This window comes from Xiphias gladius, chromosome 15 (genome assembly GCF_016859285.1).
Source record: "Xiphias gladius isolate SHS-SW01 ecotype Sanya breed wild chromosome 15, ASM1685928v1, whole genome shotgun sequence".
Classification (NCBI taxonomy): domain Eukaryota; kingdom Metazoa; phylum Chordata; class Actinopteri; order Istiophoriformes; family Xiphiidae; genus Xiphias; species Xiphias gladius.
In genome coordinates, this window is record NC_053414.1 from 30,169,497 (window position 1) to 30,191,041 (window position 21,545).

At 40.3% G+C, this 21,545-nt stretch overlaps 1 protein-coding gene across 1 annotated transcript in view; it reads left to right on the forward strand.

Annotated features, from left to right (window-relative positions):
• The first annotated feature begins 1,386 nt into the window (after positions 1-1,386).
• The window catches only part of sorcs3 (sortilin related VPS10 domain containing receptor 3), a 197,553-nt gene continuing 177,394 nt past the window's right edge, over positions 1,387-21,545 (forward strand). Inside the window, exons 1-2 of the mRNA XM_040146070.1 lie at positions 1,387-1,671; positions 1,792-2,067. Coding sequence (XP_040002004.1) covers positions 1,387-1,671; positions 1,792-2,067 — 561 coding nt within the window. The remainder of the gene's footprint in view (positions 1,672-1,791; positions 2,068-21,545) is intronic.

Genomic DNA, 21,545 nt, shown 5'->3' on the forward strand with positions numbered 1-21,545 from the left:
AATTCTTCCCAATCCATCAGAGAGTATTCTGACCCCCCCCCCATGCCATACGCCTGACTTGGTCTCCTCGCCGTGAGCTGCTCCATTCTTCACATTACGTTGAGTCTGATATGAGCGGGAGAGATCGGCAGCCTGTAGGCCTGTATGGCCATACCACAGTGACAGAAGCCACACAACATGATATCATTGACCAGTGGAGGCTGTTCATCAGTAAATACAGGATATTTCAAGGGACCAGATTATTATTATTACTGTTGTTATGAGACTCTTTTTTGAGATTCTTGGCCAGTGGCAGCACAGTTAACCTTTTAATGGTGCGCTCAACCAGGTATGTGATATACCTTACTGAAAAATGTGTCCTTCTTAACCGTACCTGACTGGGCCAACTGAAGAGACCGGTTAAAATTTGCTCGCCCCAAAAACCCCAAGGGGCCACTTGCAGTTCGGCATCCTTTTGGTAAGGTTTTGAACCGCAAGCGTGGGAGTTTACTGAACAGGATTAAATGCATACAAGAAATAAATAAATAATAAATAAATAAAAAAATAAAGTGGAAAATAATACGACTTTGTATATATTTTGTAATAACGTCATAACATAAAAGCTATTTTATTTTATGTTATTTGGCCAAAACTAAATATTGCTATATGACAGAAACTCTCTCCGATCATAACAAAATACATGCAACTTAATTCATTTTTTAGATTGAAAATTTTCATTTCATTGAAAATACACTGATTTATTAGATGCATCCATGCTCTTACGGCTGTGTTGGTAATATTGATTCACCAAAGCCAGTTTTTTTTTGTTTTTGTTTTTTTTTTTAAATTAAACTCAATGGTTCATTTCAATTGAATCACTCATTAGGTAAACCAGGGGTAATGATACTAATATTGGTAATAATGACTCAAGAAGGCAACTGAAAACCCAGTATTTCAAAGTTGCATAGACAAAAAATATAACATATAAGAAATATGTACTATATTATAATCCTTTTTATTAATTTTAGGTTTTTGATATTATATGTGCCATGCGTAGACTATGGCCACGATCTAAACTTAAAACAGAGAGAACGGCAGAAGACTCAGCACCACGGACAGCGTCTCTCTCTCTCTCTCTCTCTCTCTCTCTCTCTCTCTCTCTCTCTCTTCCGGGCGCACACTAGGCAGCTGGCTGCGATACAGCTCCTCCCTCCTGTGTGGTGGCTTTCCTGACCAAAGATCCTTGGACGTGAACAGTTTCGCTGAAGAGCACTTTTCTCCCCCCCCCCCCAAACAACCAGACGGACAATCGAGGCGCCAGTTATTCCATATCGACCTGAGAGAAGGGAGTTAAGGTGTCGGATAAGGTCTCTAACGGTCCTTCACCCCCCCAAATCTCTGTCAGCGATGGAGACTTGGGCTGGCTTCTGCCCAGGATTGCACTTATCTCTGGGTATCTGGGTGATGATCGCCGCTCTTGCGCTGCAAAATGCCAAGGCGGAGATAACTTGCGCATCTTGCCCGTCGCCAGTTCAACTTCACCTGGAGAAATTACAGCCGGGGATGCGCACTGATCCGACAGAGGAACCGGGCACCCTAAAAAACATCCGATTAGAGTTTATGGAACTCGTGGATAACGACCAAAATATTGGAGTGGACGACGACCATGAGGCAGCCGTTTCTGTCGAGGATGTCCCCCTGTTCCCCCAAGATGTCAGTTTCGGTGGAGTTGGTACAAAGGAAGATACACCAGCGTCCAGTGAAGTAAGTCCCCGCGGCAGTGTTATGGAAAGGGACCCCGGGATGGGGGAGAATGCTGCGCTCCGGAGAGCGAAGAGAAGCGGTCCTGAGTTTGCCGAGTTCAGCCAGAGCAGGTGGAACGGCCGGACTGGCGTGGATGCGGGCGCTCCGGAGGATCGAGGCTCGTTGTTAGAGGGACAGAAGCAGGGCAGGTCCGACTTCAGATGGAACAGGGACGAAGGGAGAGGAAATACCCATGAGCCTAAGCTCACCAGCAACACTTTCGCTCTGACGGGGGACTCTGCACATAACCACGCGGTGGTCTACTGGTCAGGGCAAAACAGCAGCGTAAGTTATCATTGTTTATTACAGTTTTTTCTCTGCACACTCGGCTGCTTTTCACGTCTCCACATTTTACAGGAACTCTTTCCCGAGAGAGGGATGTTTCCAGAATAAACTCTGTGACGCTCAGAGCAGAGACTTTGTGCTCGCTCGTGCCGCTGAGCTGTGGCTCACTGTTAACAGGTGCACTGGAAGCTACAGATGCGCACGGACGCACACTGTTCTTGAAATGCCAGACTTGTGCAGCGTTTGTGAATTGTATTCGACCGCGACCTGAGACTCTGCTATTAATTACGCACGGAAACCTCTCTCTGTTATAACATTTATTTTGTTGTTTTGTGATACCATCCAAACCTTTTTACTTTTTTTCTGTCAGTGCATGGTCGGAGAGTCGCGCATTTTGAGTTTAATATGTAGTTTTTCGTGATTTATAGTCTCAGTGTGAAAACATTTATGATTTATTTGCAGCGAATTGGAGAAATGCTAATGCATGATTCATTCCTCCCAACTGATGCGAGGTTTTTCATCCAAATTAATTGACCGGGGAGTGAGGGAGTCGTAAATAATTGCTCAATCTTCAATGAACCCTTAAATTCTTAAGTTATGAATTTCTCCTCTGTATGACTTTTCTTGCGTCCCCTGAATTTTGGAGTTGGCCAGACTGAACACCTAAAAAAGACCGAATTAATCGGTGTTTATTGACTGACTGTTAAAGGTAATAGGTTACCGCCAACCCTGTGTAATACAGTTTTTAATATTGAACATGAAAATGTTTCGGCCCTGGATGCATTACCATAGACTTTCCAAAGGGGGTGTTCAGTGTTGGGAGGTTCAGTCTTACCCTATCTGCATTATCACTAAGGAGGAGACGTGTGCGTCCCTGAGACAATGGTGCCTAATGACACGGACTCAGGAAGTAAATGCTGCACTAAATTGTAGAGATTGTGACAGCACTTGCATAAAATATAGAAAGTGGGAGAAATATCTCCTTTTTTTGTTATTCTAAACATGACCTCAGAACATTTGTTAATTTCTGAAACAATAATCCCCAAAAATACTTCAAGAATGCTAGATGCTCAATTTAAGACTTGGTGAAAGTATATAGTATATAACCAAATCAGAGCCTTAATAGGTTCTCTTGCTCTGTGGGTGTAGGAGGGCAACATGAAGTTCTTTAAGTATCACAACATTGATGTACTGGTTGGGCAGCCTGCTGCCAAAAGCATGTGTAAATCTTTACAAGGGCAGCAAATGGTTCTCACAGTACCACTTACTGGTCTCAAAAATGACACAGACCACATTCAAGCCCATTCTGCATACAAAATGGTTAAAAATCCTGCCCCTCTTACACAAGAGGGCCCTCATAGGAAGAGAATAATGAGACAAAATGAATCAAAGTCATTTACACAACCATGGAAGCTCACAGGGAGCCGATGGGCTCTTCTTTGTGGTTTCACAAGCTTAATTTGTTGTTGTGGCTGCTCCACTCGCTTTATTCCATTTGAAAAAAAATCCCCCATATTCTGTCTTGTCTGAGCTGATTATGACACGGTGCATGAACTTGTTTTTTAACCCGCAGTGAAGATTGAGGCGCTGTGAGTGGAACATGTTTGTGTGTGCTTGCATGTGTGTGTAACTGCATGATTTTGCACTGGATGGAGAGGGTGAGGAGGTTATTGTGTGCCGCTGCCCCTCAGCTTAAATCTTTAATAATTATCTTGACAACTGAGGCCTCTATTTCAAAGTCTTTTCTTCTTTCTTTGCAAAAAAAACAAAGGGAAACAGGCCTGGCCTCGAGAGCATCCTCAAAAGAGATCTACTACTTAATCTTCATTGGCCATTGGCGCTTGTTCTGGTGATGAATGGGGTGGTAGGACAGGAAGATTGAGAATTAAGTCCTTTAACTTAACTGCAGAAGTAGTTCAGTTAGAGTAAGAGTAAGTGACTGGCTAATGGGATGACTAGCTGGTTGGATGGATGACCAGCTTGGCTCAGCCACCTTAATCTGAACTGTCTATTCACTGCCAATTATACACTTTGTGAGCTCCTTCACTTTTCATTTGTATGTATTACAGAGATGGCCCTCACCAGATAAACAGTGGTTGTTTGGTTAGATACTTAAAATCACCTGAGTCATCCTGCTGGTTTTGTGGCTAAGACATGTACCAAAATAACACAATACCTCTGGTTCTATTTTTGTGGGGGACAGCTGTTGCACAGCATATCCTTGTCTTTCTCGCTATAATTTCTGGCTTTCCTGATAAATCAAAAATACATAATTCAAAATCAAAATACAATAAAAAAAATAAAATTTTTTTTCAAACTTTCAATTTGACTAACAACCTGCTTCTTGTAAATAATGACTGTTGTCTCTGAGAAACAAAAGCAGTGAAGCATGTTGTTTTTATTGTGTCACCAAACCTCTTAGGAAGGAACCCGGGGTTGTTGAGTGTACAAAGCATCTCACAATAATACTTGACACCACTGTTTCCAGCCCATCTCCTACCAACAGTATGTGTTGGTTTTTTTTAACCTTGACCATAATCTTTCCTGAATGATTAACATGTAGTTCTTGTTTTACATGGCAACAATTGTTCCCAAACCTTGGCCGAATAGTTCTTTTAGTCGCCAGCCGACTTTGACACCAGCCGCTGATACTTGGTTGATCGTATCCGATCTCATTCTTTTAACGTTGACCACAATCTTTAAATAACCTTGATCAAGTAGTTCTTCTTTTAACCATGACTACAATCATTCCCCAACCTTATCCAAGTAGTCTGTTCGTTAAAAATGACATTGATCATTCCCTAACCTTGACCACAAATTTTTTTTTAACCACGCCTATGCTCATTCTCTAACTTTCACCGGGTAGTGACCTAGTATCTGACTTTGACATGACTGTTTGCATCCCGTTTCCCACCCAAAGTCAACACTGGTTAGTTTTAACCATGACTACAAACCTTTTGTAACCTCAACCAAGTTGTTTATTTTTCCATAACCACAATCCTACCCGAACCTTAACCATAAAATTCTTGACAACAATTGTACCATAACCTGGACCCAGTGGTTCTTTTAACCATAACCATGATCATTCTCTAACCTTAACCAAGTAGTGGCAGCTGGTGTCAAAGTCGGACGCCAGAGGACACTACTTTACTGCATGACTTGACTGCATCCCATCTCCTACCTACAGTCAACATTGGTTTCCCTTAACTTTGAGCACTCTGTTTCCCTAAACTTGACCATGTAGTTCTTCTTTTAGCAATGACCATGATCATTCTGTAGCCTTATCCAAAGCCTTGAGGCTGTTGTTTGCATCTCATTTCCTTCCAACAGTCAACACTGGTTTCTTTTCACCATGACCACAGTCTTTCTCTAACCTTCACCAAGCAGTTCTTCTTTTAAACATGACCACAATTGGTCCTATCCTTAACCAAGTAATTTTAATTGGCTAAACCTAACCAAATGATGCCCATACAGGTGGTATATCAGGAAAAGCTCACATGAATCATTTTTGAAACAATCATACAGTATGTGTTTCAGAAAGAATTTACAATCAATGTTGTTGAGAGGGGTGCCAAATCAGAAAACACTCAGGCACTGACATATGACCTGCTTTGTCCTTTAGGTTGGAGGACTTATTGGCATTTTATTTTGGTAGAAGATTACTTATCTTGAGGGACTGTCAGACTGATTGGATGGATGGCCATCATGTACCCTGTTCTAGTTACCTTTAGCCAAGATACTGAATCCCTATCTGCTCATTTAAATTTATCTGGACTAAATGCCTAAAGTATAAATGTTGGCTGACTGGTATGTTGTTTGGTTGATTGACCCCTGCATTGACCATCAATTCACAACCTCTTTGGTCTAGAGACTTTCTCTCGGTCTTATTTCAGCCAGATTGTTCAGCTGTGTCTTGTTCTGCAACTACCTCTGCGAGGACTTGACGCTGTTGTGGGTTCCCTGCGGGGGAATGGTGAGTCCTCTGAGGCGTGTATACAAGGCTAATGCACTCTCTCTGTCTCTCTGTACCTGTCCAACTTGCTGTCTCTGCCCCTGCTGCCCTTCTTCTCTCTGTCTGTTGTTGCATGTGTCTTCATGTTTCTGCCTCAGGCTTATGCAGGTTATGTTGAAATCGTAAGCTCAGATATTAGCTGGGAATGTAGAGGTAGAAATGTTGAGACTAACTGTCATTTATCATATTCATGGACATTATTCCAGTGAAGCATCCCTACAGCAAAGTGACAAGTTCTTTCGTGAAATATTTTTAAGGCTGTAGAACCCCCCTACCCTCAGCAGTAATGAGCATTATGGCATTGTGTCGGCTTGAATACAAAATGGATAAAGTGCCTCTTTTGGTGTGATCTTTAAACAGTCATCTCTTCTAAGGGAACCTTAAGATTTCCTCCCAGGAGCATAGTCACAATGAAGATAATCCTTTAAGAGGACTGTGACCATAAATATCAGCATATTTGGTCAATAGCACAGGGCAGGGCGTTGGTTGATGAATGCCACATTTTCACCCTTTGATGCTTTTTTCATGTACCACTGCACATGGTGCTGTCTTTGTTGTTCTCCATCCGTTGGGGGGTGAGGAAAATCAGCATAAGTCAGTGGTCTTTAAAGTCTTGAGACCTCACGCAGAGGCAGGTCAGTCATATCTGGCAAGTCATCAGTGAAGCTGACTGTGAGTGTTTGAAATTCCCAAATCCTTCTTCAGAACTGGAGGAGCACATGCCGACTCTCATGAGCAGCATTTGAAGACAAAATGTCATGCAACAAACACACACACACACACATGTTAAGGCAGGAACAAGACAAATACAATATCTGTATTTTTACAGGAAGTTTGACAGGAATTATTTATCGAGTCCTGTTTGGAAAGAATCTGGCATCCTGCAAAAAATCTTGTAGAATACTTCATCAACTTGACTGCCTGCTATTTGCATGTTATGGTCATTATATGCACCATTCATAGTCTAGAAAGAGCCCAGACACCCACCAACAAGCACAGGGCCATGTGCAGACTTCCTAACCATGGCCTCCGCAGCGAGGGGATGTGATTTAGGATGTAGAGGCGGGTCTTGCTCCTGCTCACTTTCCATCAACCCATCTCATCCCTCAGCCTAAATTACTGATGGTAATACATTATAAAGTTGTTTCTTTTCTTCCCTCTCTCGCTACACTGGTGGCCCTCTGCTCTGGAGGAAGAGAGAGGGGAAAAAACTAGAATATCATAAATAATGTAACCCTTCCAGCCAGCCTTATCTCCCTTATCCCTCTATCTTTCCTTCCTCCCTCCCTCCACCTCTAATTAGTGCCTACAAAATTGTTTCCCATCCCTTGTTTTTTTGCAGTGGAAGTATAATGTTGTGGCAAGAAGCCGAGGGCCCAAAAAACATGAATGGAGAATCCGTCTTGACTGGCCTCGAGAGCTTAACTCTTGGCTGCAGTTCCTGAACAGTTGGGGTTGGGCTGTGGCTTGCTCCTGACCTCCCGGTTCCATGCAGTGTGGTTTTAAAAGCATTATATCATTATTATAGCATTATATCACTTAATGCATACACTGTTTGCCTAAGCATTCAATTTCTATGTGTAGGATAAGTCACATAATGTATGGGAGATCACGTTTCATTTCTGGATACCTTGATGTGTAGTGTAGATTTTACAGAGGTTTAGTGTGGGAAGTGCAGTATAGCCAACCTCATCATTTGAAATCTAACCAGGAAACGGTTAAGCATAAAATATCAGACCAACACATACTGCTGTCAGACTCACCCAAGCCTTATGAATGCATACACAAAACTCCAGCTCTTTCCTTTTACCTGAAGTTAACTAGACCTGCACAGTTTTAGATTGCATTTTATTACTCTAGTTAAAGGTCACATGATGCACTTAAAAGTGTCACATAATGGTAAAAGTCTCCATAGAGCAAAGCACAGAAACACCACCACATTAAGGAAACCATTCAGGAAGCCATCCAATCAGGATGCATTGCACCTGCTGCTGCAGCACGCTGCGGATCTCAGGTCCCATCCAGCTGCTAAAAGCCTTGAAGTTATGAGCGCATGTGTAGTAGATACTCAGCCAGTCGGACGAGAGGCTTTAATGCTGCGTTTGCCAAACCTAATAACCTCGTTATGTTTTCTGTATGATTGCCATGGTGGCTGATGCACTGATGGAAGCCACCTTGCTACGACTTCACAGAACTGAGTATAATCATATGCTTGGCCATTATTTTTGTTAGGGAAAGATTGTGAGGTATGTGTGTGTATGTGTGTTAATTACATTGGTACACCCCATTGTCAGATTTAATTTAGTTTAATTTCTATTCGACTAAATGTCTTTCCCCATCTGGGGTACCGCCTAACAGGATGGTGTATCTCCTTCCCATCGTCTTCCTTTTGGTGAGCACAGTTTAAACATCATTGGATTGACTTTAGGAATATCGAGCTTTGAGCTTTGTGCCTCTGGGACTTGGAAGTTCCAGAGGCACAAAGCGCACAGCGCATCTTGACCTTCTCCTCTTTTTTTTCTGTGCCAAGTGCGATACCTTGTAATGTTGAAGTCCCTTGCCATTTCACAAACACAGGCAAGCCGGGGAGAGCGGCCAGGCGATGAGTACGTAATAATGTCAGACCACAGTGAAGCAATCGCACGCTGTGTTTCTCTCTCTCTCTGCCTCAGCCTCTATTTGCTTTTTTGCTTTCTCTTTCTGTGTGTCCTCCTTCAGCAGGCACTGTCCCTCCCACGCATTGATATGCATTCACAAGGTCACAGATACACAAAAAATTGCAGGCATTCCGAGATACACTTGTTCACATACAAGCAGACAGACACAAACTTGCACAAATGCACACACGTAAAAAAAATAAAATAAATAAATAAGACATGAACATATACACATGGACATACACACACCCTCAATCATTCTCAGTATCTTGTCTCACTCTTGGTTGGAGCCAATTGTGTTGTGCCTGAGGAGGTTGTCAGTGATGGAGACTAATGTTGGCACATCACACCCCAGGACCTGCAGTCAATTAACACATTGTCTAATTAAAGTGATCTACTGGTTTATCTATGAGCGATTGAAAGTGGCTGTAAAATGGGTCCACGCTGCATTAACTTTACAATCAGGTCTGCTTCTTTATTTCCATTTGGATTTTAATGGTAATAACCTGCTTAAACATCCCCCCATTACCAAACAGATTGTGTAAGCATCTTTCATTGATGGCGGTGGGAGATAGATGCTCATGATTTTGGATTTCTATTTTCTGTTAATACCCCTCTCAAGCTGTGCAAAATACTCACAAGGGCGGCATACGTGACTGAACTTCTGACTGTCCAAAGTATGTGGCGTGGAACTGGGCCTGAAAAGTGCCCTTTAAATAAATGATCCCTTAAGTCATTTTTTTATAAGTCCTTTTCCTCCCCCCAAGGTTTGCCCTTACTTTCTTTGAATGGAAACCGCATTATATATCTAGGCACCACTGTAATTGTCTCTTACTTACCCAGCTCCATGCTGAGCAGCTTTTAAAATTTTAATTAGGCTGAAAGAGTTGTTTGGACTGCTTGACGGGTAAGTTACTAATACAAGTCTTCTTTATAATGGAGAGTGCGATTGGTCATGGACATCAATTAATTATTAATAACAGGGTCTTTTATAGGTGGTTTGTGTGAGGGAGGAGGTTCCACTGGAACAGAAAGTACAGTGCCGTCTCATAATCCTGCTGAGAAAAAATACTGTAAACTACACACACTGCAATCCCTTTGGTTTGTCATTGAATAGTTGTGAAACTAACACCTTAAGCCTGTTGCATTCAGTTCCCACTGAGGTCCCATTATAAAGGTATACACTCATGCTATATACTGTAGAAGCAAGTGTATAATTTAATGCAACGTACTTAAGCTTACCTTATTTAAAATGTTGGTTATTATTGAGACTTAAGTATTGTTTTGACACATTTCTACGGTACAGTTTGAGGCTGTCTTTTGTGGTGGTGATTGTGTGTTGTACTGCATTATAATGTAAGCTGTTTCTAATATATTGTTCACCTCAGAGGAGTAATCAACAATTATCTGACATGGTCTCAACAACAATTAAAAAGTAATGTGACCTAGTTAGATGGTTGAAAGCTTCAGAACAAACCAGTAAGTTGACCTTAAGTGGCCTTGCAACTGCTGTTTCAAAAGGTCAAAATTGAGTTTTAAAGCTCAACTTTTAAAGTGACACTATTTGACTTCTGAAAAAAGAAATCACACAATCTTCCTCCTACAAATGAGTTAATCGTAAATATAAAGGGCAGTCTGGCTCAGTTAAATACATTCAGGGGTGTGCTGCCACAACCTTACATGGTCTGGTATGAGCAGTAGCTTGTGGTAGCTAATCTTGGATACTCCTAGCAAACTTAAGATAGAATTTGCTGTGAAACTGATATTACTGAGTCAGTTACCTGGTTTTATGACTTCTCTTTATTTTTGCTACTGTGACACTATGTTTCAGTAAGTACTATTATCACAAAATTAGCAGCAAATGCTGCATAGGCTTGCTTTAAGCAAACATGGATGAGATGTCCTTATAGTGGTTCATCTTTCTGCTGATGAAAACTGTGTGATATGGTCGAAATTCCAGAACAAGCAAGTAAGTGAACCTTGCGTGGACATTTGTCTAAATCAAAAATTAATTTAAAAAAATAGTTTTAAAGTTATCACATTACTATTGACGTTGATTACGGGGGTTTCTTTCTTGCTTCTTCTTTTTTTTTAATGGTCTCTCTGTTTAAGAATCAGAGGCAAAATATCTGCCAAATGGTGTTTCATACAGTACAGTATGATGTTTTAGCTGATAATTACTTTCAAGGATCTTTGAGAGTTGGCACCTGGATCCAAAAGATGACAAACTGTTGCCACCTGTAATCAAGTTTGTTTACCTAATGCGCAAAGCACTGAGGCTGTTGCTTTCTTTTGCTAGTCAGCTTCTGTCTGGTTTCAGTGTAACGATGAGAGCAGACTGCATTTGTCCATGTGCATCGCTCCCGTTGGCTGCCAGGTATCAGTGCAAAGAGTCTGGAAACTAGACAGCAGTTGCCTAACAATGTACTATTTGTGATAATAAATGACTAAGAAATGTGAAAGTGTGTGTTTGTGTGCATTAGTTTAGGGGATTTGCAGTTTTGGGAAGATTACTTTTGAAATATAATAAGTTACAGATTACTATTTACACTGTTAAAAATGTAACAAGTGATATAACGATTTGAATTACTTCATAAAAGTAACTTATTAAGCAACTTATAACATTTCATTACTTTTTGATTACATTTACAACAAATTTTTTAAACTGGGCAATGAGGCTGAAAAGTCCTAAAAACATACATTCAAACAAGGCAATGTAAACCTAACATGAGCAGCCTACTCAACACCGACTGCTGTGAAACTTTTATTAAAGTTTCCTCAATATAACTTGAATTAAGATTGAAATGTTTTGATTTCAAAACTGCACAGTAATGTTTGAAAATGCTGAACCAATCAAAAGCAACGCTCAAAATTTGAGCGCATACTGTCAAAATGAATGGAGCCTGTCTGGACGTAGAGACAGCTCCTTGTTAGCCATTCTACCCTTGATGGTGCTGCACTCAAATTAGTCCCATTGGCTTTACTGGCCAGTGTTGTCCAGAAATATGCCAAAAGCAGACATTCCTTCACGTCGAAAAGATGTAAAGCAACAGAATGAATGTTATATTCTACATATAAGCTTTTTACCAAAACGACTATATTCGGATGTAACCGCTTTGTAATCACCAACATTTTGATTAGTAACTGTAATTTTAATTACATATTTTTTCTCAGTAACTGTAAAAGATTAAAATTACATGTATTTTGTAAATTAATTATGTAGCATACTGTATGTGTGTGTGTGCAAGAACAGATACTGTATACTGTGTTAATGTGTATTGCTGCTAATGGATGTGAGCTGCCACTAACACGTGAAAACCCGATGGAACTTGATGAATTAAGAGTTGTCAGCTTTGGCTTATTTAACTGACAAAGCAAGTATCAGAGTTTGAGCTCAAAAAGTTCAGTCTTTATTAATTTCCCCAGTGGTTATCATGTTTCCAGCAGCTAAATAAAAGTAGAAATACAACACTGTAGCAAAAACATACTGTAAAGGAATATGTGATCATATATACTGTACAATACCCATAATGAAAAAGAAAGCACTGATGCCTCCTCTACGTTACATTACCTTCAACAGCTAAATAATCTGTATTTTTCTCGCTGCTGTAATAAAGTCATCCCCAAGTGGCCCCGCTTTGCTTTTGGGATTGTACTGAACACAGGGAGTAATGTTGAGTAATGAGTGGTAACAGACATGTAATGAAATAAATACCCTTAGTCTGACACTTTTTTCACGCCCAAGCTTGCGACTCTGTTTTTGAATGCGTCAACAGCTTAGTGATTTTCTGCAGTGTGGCTCATTGTATTGAGAGCAGCACATAAAAGGCAGCATCTATGAGGGCTTGTTTTTTTACTGCTTTAGCTTTATCACCTTTTTGTAGTAGTTTTAATGAAGAGAGCCTCTTGAATATTTCCTTGTATTACGGTGCCATTTATTGATGAAAAGTGCATTTAGTCTTCCCAAACCTGCCACCTCCTAGTAGCCTTCATTTCTCGCCCCAAAGTAGAAGCTTAAACCTCCTAAATCCCAATAATTCTCAGTGAAGGTGGGCAAAGTGCTGCCCTAGTCCTGTCATAGAGAGACTGATAGTGGGCCTCTACAATCAATGGTGCTCAGTATCATATACCTTCAGGCTACAGTGAAAATAAGGCAAATAACTGTTCAGCCACAGTGAGACTTTTTTGGGTGCTGTATTTTTATGTAGTTTATGGACAGAATAAACCTGCATTTATCAATATTTTTGACATTAACATGTCAAATGAATGGAATGGGACAGGGGTCAGTTGTAGGGCTGAAATCATGGTAAATTATCTAACACCAAACTCTGTATAGAGCTTTTTAGCTTCTTTTTGTTTTGGTTTTTTTACAATATTTTTTTACAATTTTTTACTTTTACAATATGGTACAATCTCACTGCCAGCCATTTTTGCAAAATATGCCATGACAAAGTTAGCAACTAGCACTTGAAGAATATGGAACACTTAGCAAGCTACAGACATAGCTATTTCTTTCTCAGATTTCGTAAAAAAACAAGTAAATTAAAGTTAATATTAGACCTACAATATTTTTCTTTTTTTCCCACAAGGCATATATGGCTCCCATTGACTCCCACAGCATGTAAGTGATAGTAATCGTATGCAAAAGCCCTTGCAATTATCACACATTATCCCAGAGGTGTGTATGATAGTGGGAACAATAGCTCAGGGAGATGAACAGAACCCTGACCAAAAAAAAAAGAAAGAAAAAAATGGACAAAAGATGTAAAATGCCAACATCAGTGAGATAATCTTCATTTGGCAAACACCTGAACTGGATTCACCATTAAAAACACAGGGGTAATCGATAATTTGGCAACAGACAACACTGCGTGTTTCAGTCAGAACAAAGGGAGGGTGACTCTCTTAAATTCATCCTGTGTGGGTCTTCAGTACAACAATGTCTGTGTTGTCTGGGTTGACCATGGCTCTCTACATAACAATGAATATGTTATTGTGTAATCTTCCAAAGTATGTCAGTTATATAAAATTTAATGAATTATGAATAAGGCCCCGTTTTCACCGTGTGTCCTGCCCAGACTCTAGCGGTATCAATTATCTTGAAGGGGATGGATCTTATTCCAGTTCCTATCTGATTTTTAACATGTCAGTGTAAAGACATAATGGAATTTAAATGAGACCACTCAAATTGAAACAATGAGTTGTTGCATAGAGAGTGCTCTGTAGCAACTTTATTTAATGAATTATATTCAGTTCAGTGCACTGAATTCTGACTCACCTTTTCATTTGTTCTATGCATATACAGTAGCTCTGGAGTGTGCTATAATATTTATTATGTATCTATACTTTCAGCCTGATACTTACTGGGCTAATAATCTCTGTTCTGAACACATGGACACAGAATCTGATATACCAACAGACCTGGTTGTTTTCTTGCTCACACCGTTTATCACTTGAAGACGATATCCCACTGATAAGTGCTGGGAATGCAGATAGGAAAGCGGAAGCTGTGTATCATTCTTAACGTTCGCCGAAGTATGGCCATAAGAGAAAGCATTGCTACATCATCCAGACCAGTGAGATGGATGAGGGGAACAGGGGCTGAGGGAAACTAGGCCTTGTTGGGAACCCACAGAGTAGCATGCAGCTCTGAAGAAACCCAGCCCAGGTAATTATCAGATTGTGCCACTTAAATACAAATGAACATGCTTTTTCACAGCAGAGCAGTTTATTCAAGCGTGTTTGTGTGTGTAGTTTGTGTGTGTGTATTTGTGTTAGTCCTTTGCCTTTTCCTGTATGCCTCTTGTTTTATTGTGCCTCTTAGCACTTTAGCGCACCATATTTCCTGAAACAGAGCATAAAACTTGTACCCAGTCGACTAATGTAATTTTATGCAGAACTGACTGTTTTGTGGGTTCTTGTCAAACAATTGTTCTTCTCAGTCCACCGCTGTTTCCCACCGTCATCCTGGCACCACATCCAGCCTGCAGCGAAGGAGGCTGAGTCTTCCTGTCATTCCCCTGGTCCCACATTCGCCGTCTGTTTGCCTGCCGGCTGCTCCTTAGGCAGTGCCTTTGTCCATCACTAGAGGGAGTGGGTAGCCTAAAGAATAATGAAGTTTAATAGGAGTTGCAGGACAGGAGGACAGACCACTGATTATTCATTACGCTTACTTACCCTTATTAGCTGTATTGTGCCCATAGAGCTTCAATGCACATAGATACTAAATGATGAATATGCTGTATGTTGTAGATGTCATGCTACTTGGCAGATAAAAAAGATTTGGTGATTGTGATTGAAATTAATAGATATGGTGTTTACTCTGTGTCTGTCTGTCTGTGTTGTATGGGATGAGAAAAGGCAAGAGGGAGGCACTCGGAATCAGATAGACATACTCTGAGTGATAAAGAGAAATAGCCGCTCCCTTGGACTCTCACAAAGCAGCTAGTTCGTTGAATGCTAAATATTGCAGTGATTCTCCTGCAGCATTTCAAATCTGTTCCATCCTCTGTTCCTCAGAAGCAGATCAGGCCCTGCTCGTCTCTCCCAGCAGCAGCCTGAGCCTGTTTGCTGCCCTTTCACAGCTCACTTGCCACACATGAAAATGTTTTTGTGGCCCTAATTGAATTTAGAGCTACATGGTTTACCAGACAGAAAAGCATTTGTAGAGCAGGCTGCTACAAGAGAGATAATCCCTCTAGTAAAGATTCTTTGCTTCTGCGGCCTATCTCTGCATTTAAGGAGCTTTAGTTTTTGCCATCACTGGAAGAGGGAATTCAGTTGGAGCCAAATCTAAGGAGTACTGTCCCTCAGGATACAGTGATCACAGAGCGGCATATGACTTCACTGTCATTTCATTCATTTTCCCTAAAGAGAAAGGTGTGTCAGCTACCCTTCATCCTTTTTGCCCTGCTCGTCATGACATTATTGGTTAGTCTGTCCATCTGTCTGTCCACTTGTTTTCCCAAAACTTTGGTACAGGTCACAACAGCTCCACAGATGGTTGTAAAATTGGGCATGTTTGATTTAGAGCTGTGGCTAATGATTATTTTCATTATCAGTTTATCTGCCAGTTATTTTCTCCGATAATCAATTGACTGTTATGTGTATAAAATGTAAAAAAAAAAAGTCCATCCAATTTCCCAGAGCCCAGGGTGAGGTCTTCAAAAGTCTTGTTTTGTCCAACCAACAGTCCAAAACCCAAAGATATTTAGTTTACATTGAAAATTAAAAATTCAATTAATTTGCAGATTATTTTCGATCATCAGGATGGACAATTTGTGTCGACTCTAGTTCCATCCAAAGCCTTTGTTCTTAGTCGATCTGAAATTATTATTCAATTAAAAGATTAGTAAAGTGATGAAAAATGAATTGTCAGCTATTTTGATAAATGATAGTAACTTCAGTAATTTATCTAGCAAAAATGCCAAACATTGGCATTTGGCTTCCTACTTCTTAAAAGCGAGGATTTCCTCTGTTTTATACCACTGTACATTGACTATATTTAGCTTTTGGACTGTTGGTTGGTTAAAACAAGAAACTGGAAGATGTCACCTTGGGCTTCAGGAAATTGTACTGGGTGTTCGCCACAGTTTCCTGACATTTATAGACTCTCTCAAGTGAGAAAGTAATTGTTGCATTAATTAATAATGAAAATTGTATTTAGTTACAGCCCTACTTATGAGGGCCTCTAATAAAGCTTTAGACTTACAGTCTTGTTATTTTTTATTTAGGCAGTGGATGACTAGATAGGCAGATACAGCGGCCACACAGGAGAAAAAGTTCTGGTCGGATTCCATCCTTGGCCAGCGGGGCCCCAGATGTGGAATTTACCACTAGACTATCTCTGGGCTGCTTTATTTTGAAAGGTTTATTTTAAGATATTCATACTTGCTTGGTTACACAAGGCAGAGAGTGACAGAAAAGGAGAAAGAGAGAGGGGATGATGTTACAAGGTCGCATTCAACATACCAGAATACTTTGGATTACTTAATTTTATCTGAACATGAATTTTCTATACATATATATCTATATATATATATATATATATATATGTAAATATACATAAAGGTAACATTGATCACAGATGAGCAATATAAGCATGTTTTGAATACTGTCTGCCATGTCTTATCTCCCTGTAGGTAGAATGTCAATACAGAAGTGGGAGCAGTCTTCCAGTATATTCCTATGATATTACTTGTCATGTCATTGCCATGCCAACCAAGACTCACATGAACATCCCCTGCAACTTGAGGTGGCTGAATTGTCAACGTGAGTTCAAGGGTCAGGGGAAGTTCAGTAACCCCATCCCCGTCTGCAGACAGAGTAATGGGCATCCAAAGCAGTTCAGTGCTGACTGGAAGGGAGACAGGTGATGGGTCCAACCGATCAATCGTAAATAGAGGGCAGAGTCACGACTCAGTGGAAGTAAAACAGTTTAATAAATGATTCTATAAATTTGTTCAAGCGCTGCAACCTAGTTGTGAATAAAAATTAAAATAATCTAAATTAAAATCTTTCCTGTTATTCCACTTGGCAATAGAGCTGTTTCATTTCTCAGTACAGTTAACATGTAATTTCATTCTTTCCAGTGATTGTAATATCCCCAAATGAACTGAATTACTACAGCACATCCATAAATATTTTCAGAGCAGAGACTAAATGAGGATCAAACACTGCAAAACAAATGTACATTCTGGCATTTTAGTCAAATGAACATGCAGTTGGTTGCCTATTGAACATTTAGCAGTCATGCTAGTTGTGCTATAAATTCATTGACCGTTTTCAAACGTGCATATACTGTGTGTACATTACCACAGAGATACGGACAACGTCAAACACACAAATCTATCAAAAAAAAAATAAAACAAGTCATAGTTGATATTTTCTTATCAGCTGGATATCAAAGAGCCTTGATCCATAACATACTATATTCCTGCTGCCGCTCAGGTCTGCAGCATGAGGGGGCCTTAGGAATCCATTTGAAAGAATCTGAATACATGGGAGTCCAGGAAGCATCATTTTTTGCTCTGCTGCATCGAGTCATCATGGAGTGGGTAATTCAGCTGAGTGGAAAGGGTTCTATCAGGAGGCAGACAAAGAGCGTGCCAACATGGCAAGCTCCCACTCATACTCAAACCTTGAGTATGAGACGATATTATAGATAATTACAGCAGGAGCGTGACTGGAAGCACTCTAAAATAAGTGCAAAGGGAAAAGAGGAATATCTAATACCTTTTGTTATCCACAGTGTATAGATTCCCTAATCGACTCCATCTTTTTATTTGAATGTTTCCATTTCTCTCTGTGTATGAAACATAATTTCACTGCAAGACTGTGTGTGTAGGTGTGTGTGCACATGTATATGTGGTCAGTGTAGATAGGATGCTCACAGTTTTTTTGTTATAGAGAGTGACATACAGTGTGGGTGGATTCACAATTCGGACCATATCTGCTCCTCAGGCTCTGATGCTCATGGTGGGGGCTGGGACTGAAATTGCTGAAAGAGCCCACTCCACATTTTTCTGTGCTCCCTCCGGGGCTGCCACAGTAGTAGAAAACTTTTCTCATTGTTTTGGTGTGTTGCAGTAAAAAGACTCAGCGCAACCGTAAAGGGCAAGCTGTAAACCTGACATTGCGACGCTATCGCTGCAGTGGCTGGTTGGAATGATCAGCGTTAAGAAGTTACTGCTGTTCAGGCCAGTAAGCAGACGACAGGGCTTAGACGGTTGGTGACTGTGCCACAGATTCTGCGTTTATTGAAAGCTGGAGGACTCGTATTGGGGTGTAGTGACAAGGATTGTTCCACCCATGAAGGAAGCTCCTGACTCCCCCAACCAGCAACACATAGAAAAACATATCCCTTTATTATCTCCTTTCAATATGGTTTTACTGTGAAGTGTTTGTACTGTACTTTAGTGTTTCCATTTCCTGCTACTTTATAATCCATTACATTTCATTGGGAAATGTTGGACTTTGTGCTCCACATTATTTATGTGAAAATTGATAGTACTTTGCAGATTAAGATTTTACATACAACACATATGATCAGTTTATAAAATATGATGCAGTTATAGATTGCACTACCCAACTCTATATAAAGACATTAAATCCACATCCACAACATCCATTACATGCAATACATATTGAGGCTGGGTATTGTTTGAATTTTTCTATACTGGTACAGATACAATACCTGTTTTGCTTGGATACCGAATTCAGTCTTGATTCTTTATTGATACCTTTTTAAAAAAATATATATAAGCATGTGTTTCTATAAACTCTACAAATCTACAAAATCCTTTGCTATATTTCAGTTGTTACCAAAGATGTAGGGAGGTTAGATAATCCATAAATTAGCAGCAGTCATTTTGATTTTTCTATTAATAATGGATCAATGGTAACACGTCTTGTAAAGGGGACGCTTGTAGCGACAAACCCACGCAGAGAACATTCAACCGACTCTGCAGTTCCCTCAGCTCTATGGAGCGTTGTAGCATCTTTCATGTCATGGTTTTGTTTTGACACTCACCATCTTTACTGTTTTGGTTCACTCTCACCATTCTCATCAACCGCGTTTACAAATAGCTGGTGACAACAGTAAAGCATTTAGCAGAAGCTGATGGACACCAGTGGTATTTCTACTTTTACCAAAGTAAGAGATCAGAGTACTTCTATCACCACTGATCCCCTGGTTTTGGCTCCAGGTCATATCCACAGAAACAGATAGGGATTTGCCTCAGTAATGCTATATGAATCTCATTTGCACTATCCCCATACATAAAAAAAGTACATTTTCTGTCATGGATTGTATGTACTCAGATAGGGGTCTTAAAAATGTCCATATTGTAATATGCAAAATTTGATAGTTCTTAGTGTCATTGGCAATAATAGAGTGTAAATACACGCAGTAAGATTAAAAAAAGAAAGAGCATGTTTAGGAGAAAGTGTTATGTGTGCATCACTTGTAAATAACATTATTTATGCCTCATCTAGCCTACCAGCTAATGTCCACCATAACAACCAATTCTTGCCATGTGAACAGATTCCAAAAAGCCTAAGTGGTGGCATATGTTTCCCCAAATTAAGGGCCTGTTAGAGCGTGTGAATTGGCTGCGCTCTCAGTGACTTCCCAGATGGATGGAGATTTCCCTAAGGACAGGAACTTAAACCATCTCCTCAGTGCCTCCACCTCCTCCTCTCCTCTAAGGGGTCCTTCTGTCTATTACAGATATCATGGTCTCACTTTTTGACCTTCGGAGGTTATCTCTTTCTCCATTAGACGTGTATAATATTCCTTTCCATCCATCCTAGAAAGGCGCTGAATGCACCTCAGGGAATGTGACATTTCAACCTCGTCAGAGGACAACATTTTAAATTTGAAAATCTGTCTTTAGATGCACATTTACTTTACCCGAGGGATAATTTCATCCCAGAATCAGAAGGAATTAGCTTTCTGAAAACACTGACATCAAACATGGAGTTGAATATGTGGTTGATGAATCAGCCTTCCCTCTGGCAATTGGGACGGTCACTTCTTGCTATCATGACTGCCTGAAAAGGAAAATCTCCCCAGGAGCCACAGTTATATAGCAATTAAAAACAAAGCATGTGTTCCCTGTAGTCTAATATTAAACCGAGGGAGGTAAAATCATGGTATATATTTTCTTCAGCCCTGTGGGAGGCAATTAGAGATCTACTCCTGCTTTAGATTCATGGTCAACCACATGCACTCAGAAGTGATTTATTGATATATACAAACAAACAGCGTAAATCTTGATTAGTAAACAGCCTGTGTGACGACGGCGTCTGGAACCTCCCAGTGTGGATGGTGGATGGCAGAGCTCCTCCGGCCATTTCTCTTTAGGTCTGGCAGCCCTATGGCAGTCGTGGGCTGTGTCTCCGTAAATCCAGTGTGGATGAGGGATGAATGCTGATCAGTTAGAGTACTGCATTAAAATGGTCAGGCTCAAAGAAGATGGCTGCCATGTCTCCCTGGTACAGATATGAAACCGAGATTGAATGAGAATGAGAGCTCTGCTGCCATTTGTCTTTTCCCCTAGAAAAAAATACCAGCATCAGTATTACTGAATGTGATAATTCACATATAGTAGGAGATTGTCATAATCGATTGATTATGGAAAAAATAGCACATGGGCTCGCAAAACTTAAACTACTGTATAGTATAAGCAGAGAATATATAAAAGAAAGGTTAAGTGGATTGTGATGGCCTGCTGATCAAATTAGATGGGTCTGTAGAGGTGTGAAGTGGGAGGAGGCTGGTACTGGAGCTATTTTTCCCCACTGTAAATTCCCACTCCATCATCCCGTCATTTTGGTATGGCAAACTACAATACCCATGAGCCTGCTCTGCTGTTGCTTTGGAGAGGATGCTGGTCGAAAGTGTAGAAAATTCAAAATTTTTCAAAAGTTTCAAAAAGTGAACCATGCAGAAACATACGAAAAACTCGAAAAATGACACATGAAATGTTTCCTTTTTTACGCTTCAGTTTTGGTACCAAACAGATATAATGAGCTTTACAAGTTTTTTCATGAGCTTTACAAGTGCTGTTATGTTGTTTTGTGACCTTCACACAGAGCCAGGCTAGCGGTTTCCCCCTGCTTCCAGTCTTTATGCTTAGTTCAGCTAACTATACAGCTGCTAACAAAAGCTTCATATTTTTTCATATTTAGCATACAGACATGAAAGTGGTATTCTACTTCTATCCTAACTCAGCTCACTGACTGTATTTCCCAAAATGTGTAGTTCAAAGGTTGACGTTAAATGTTAAATAATTGTTGCTAAATGT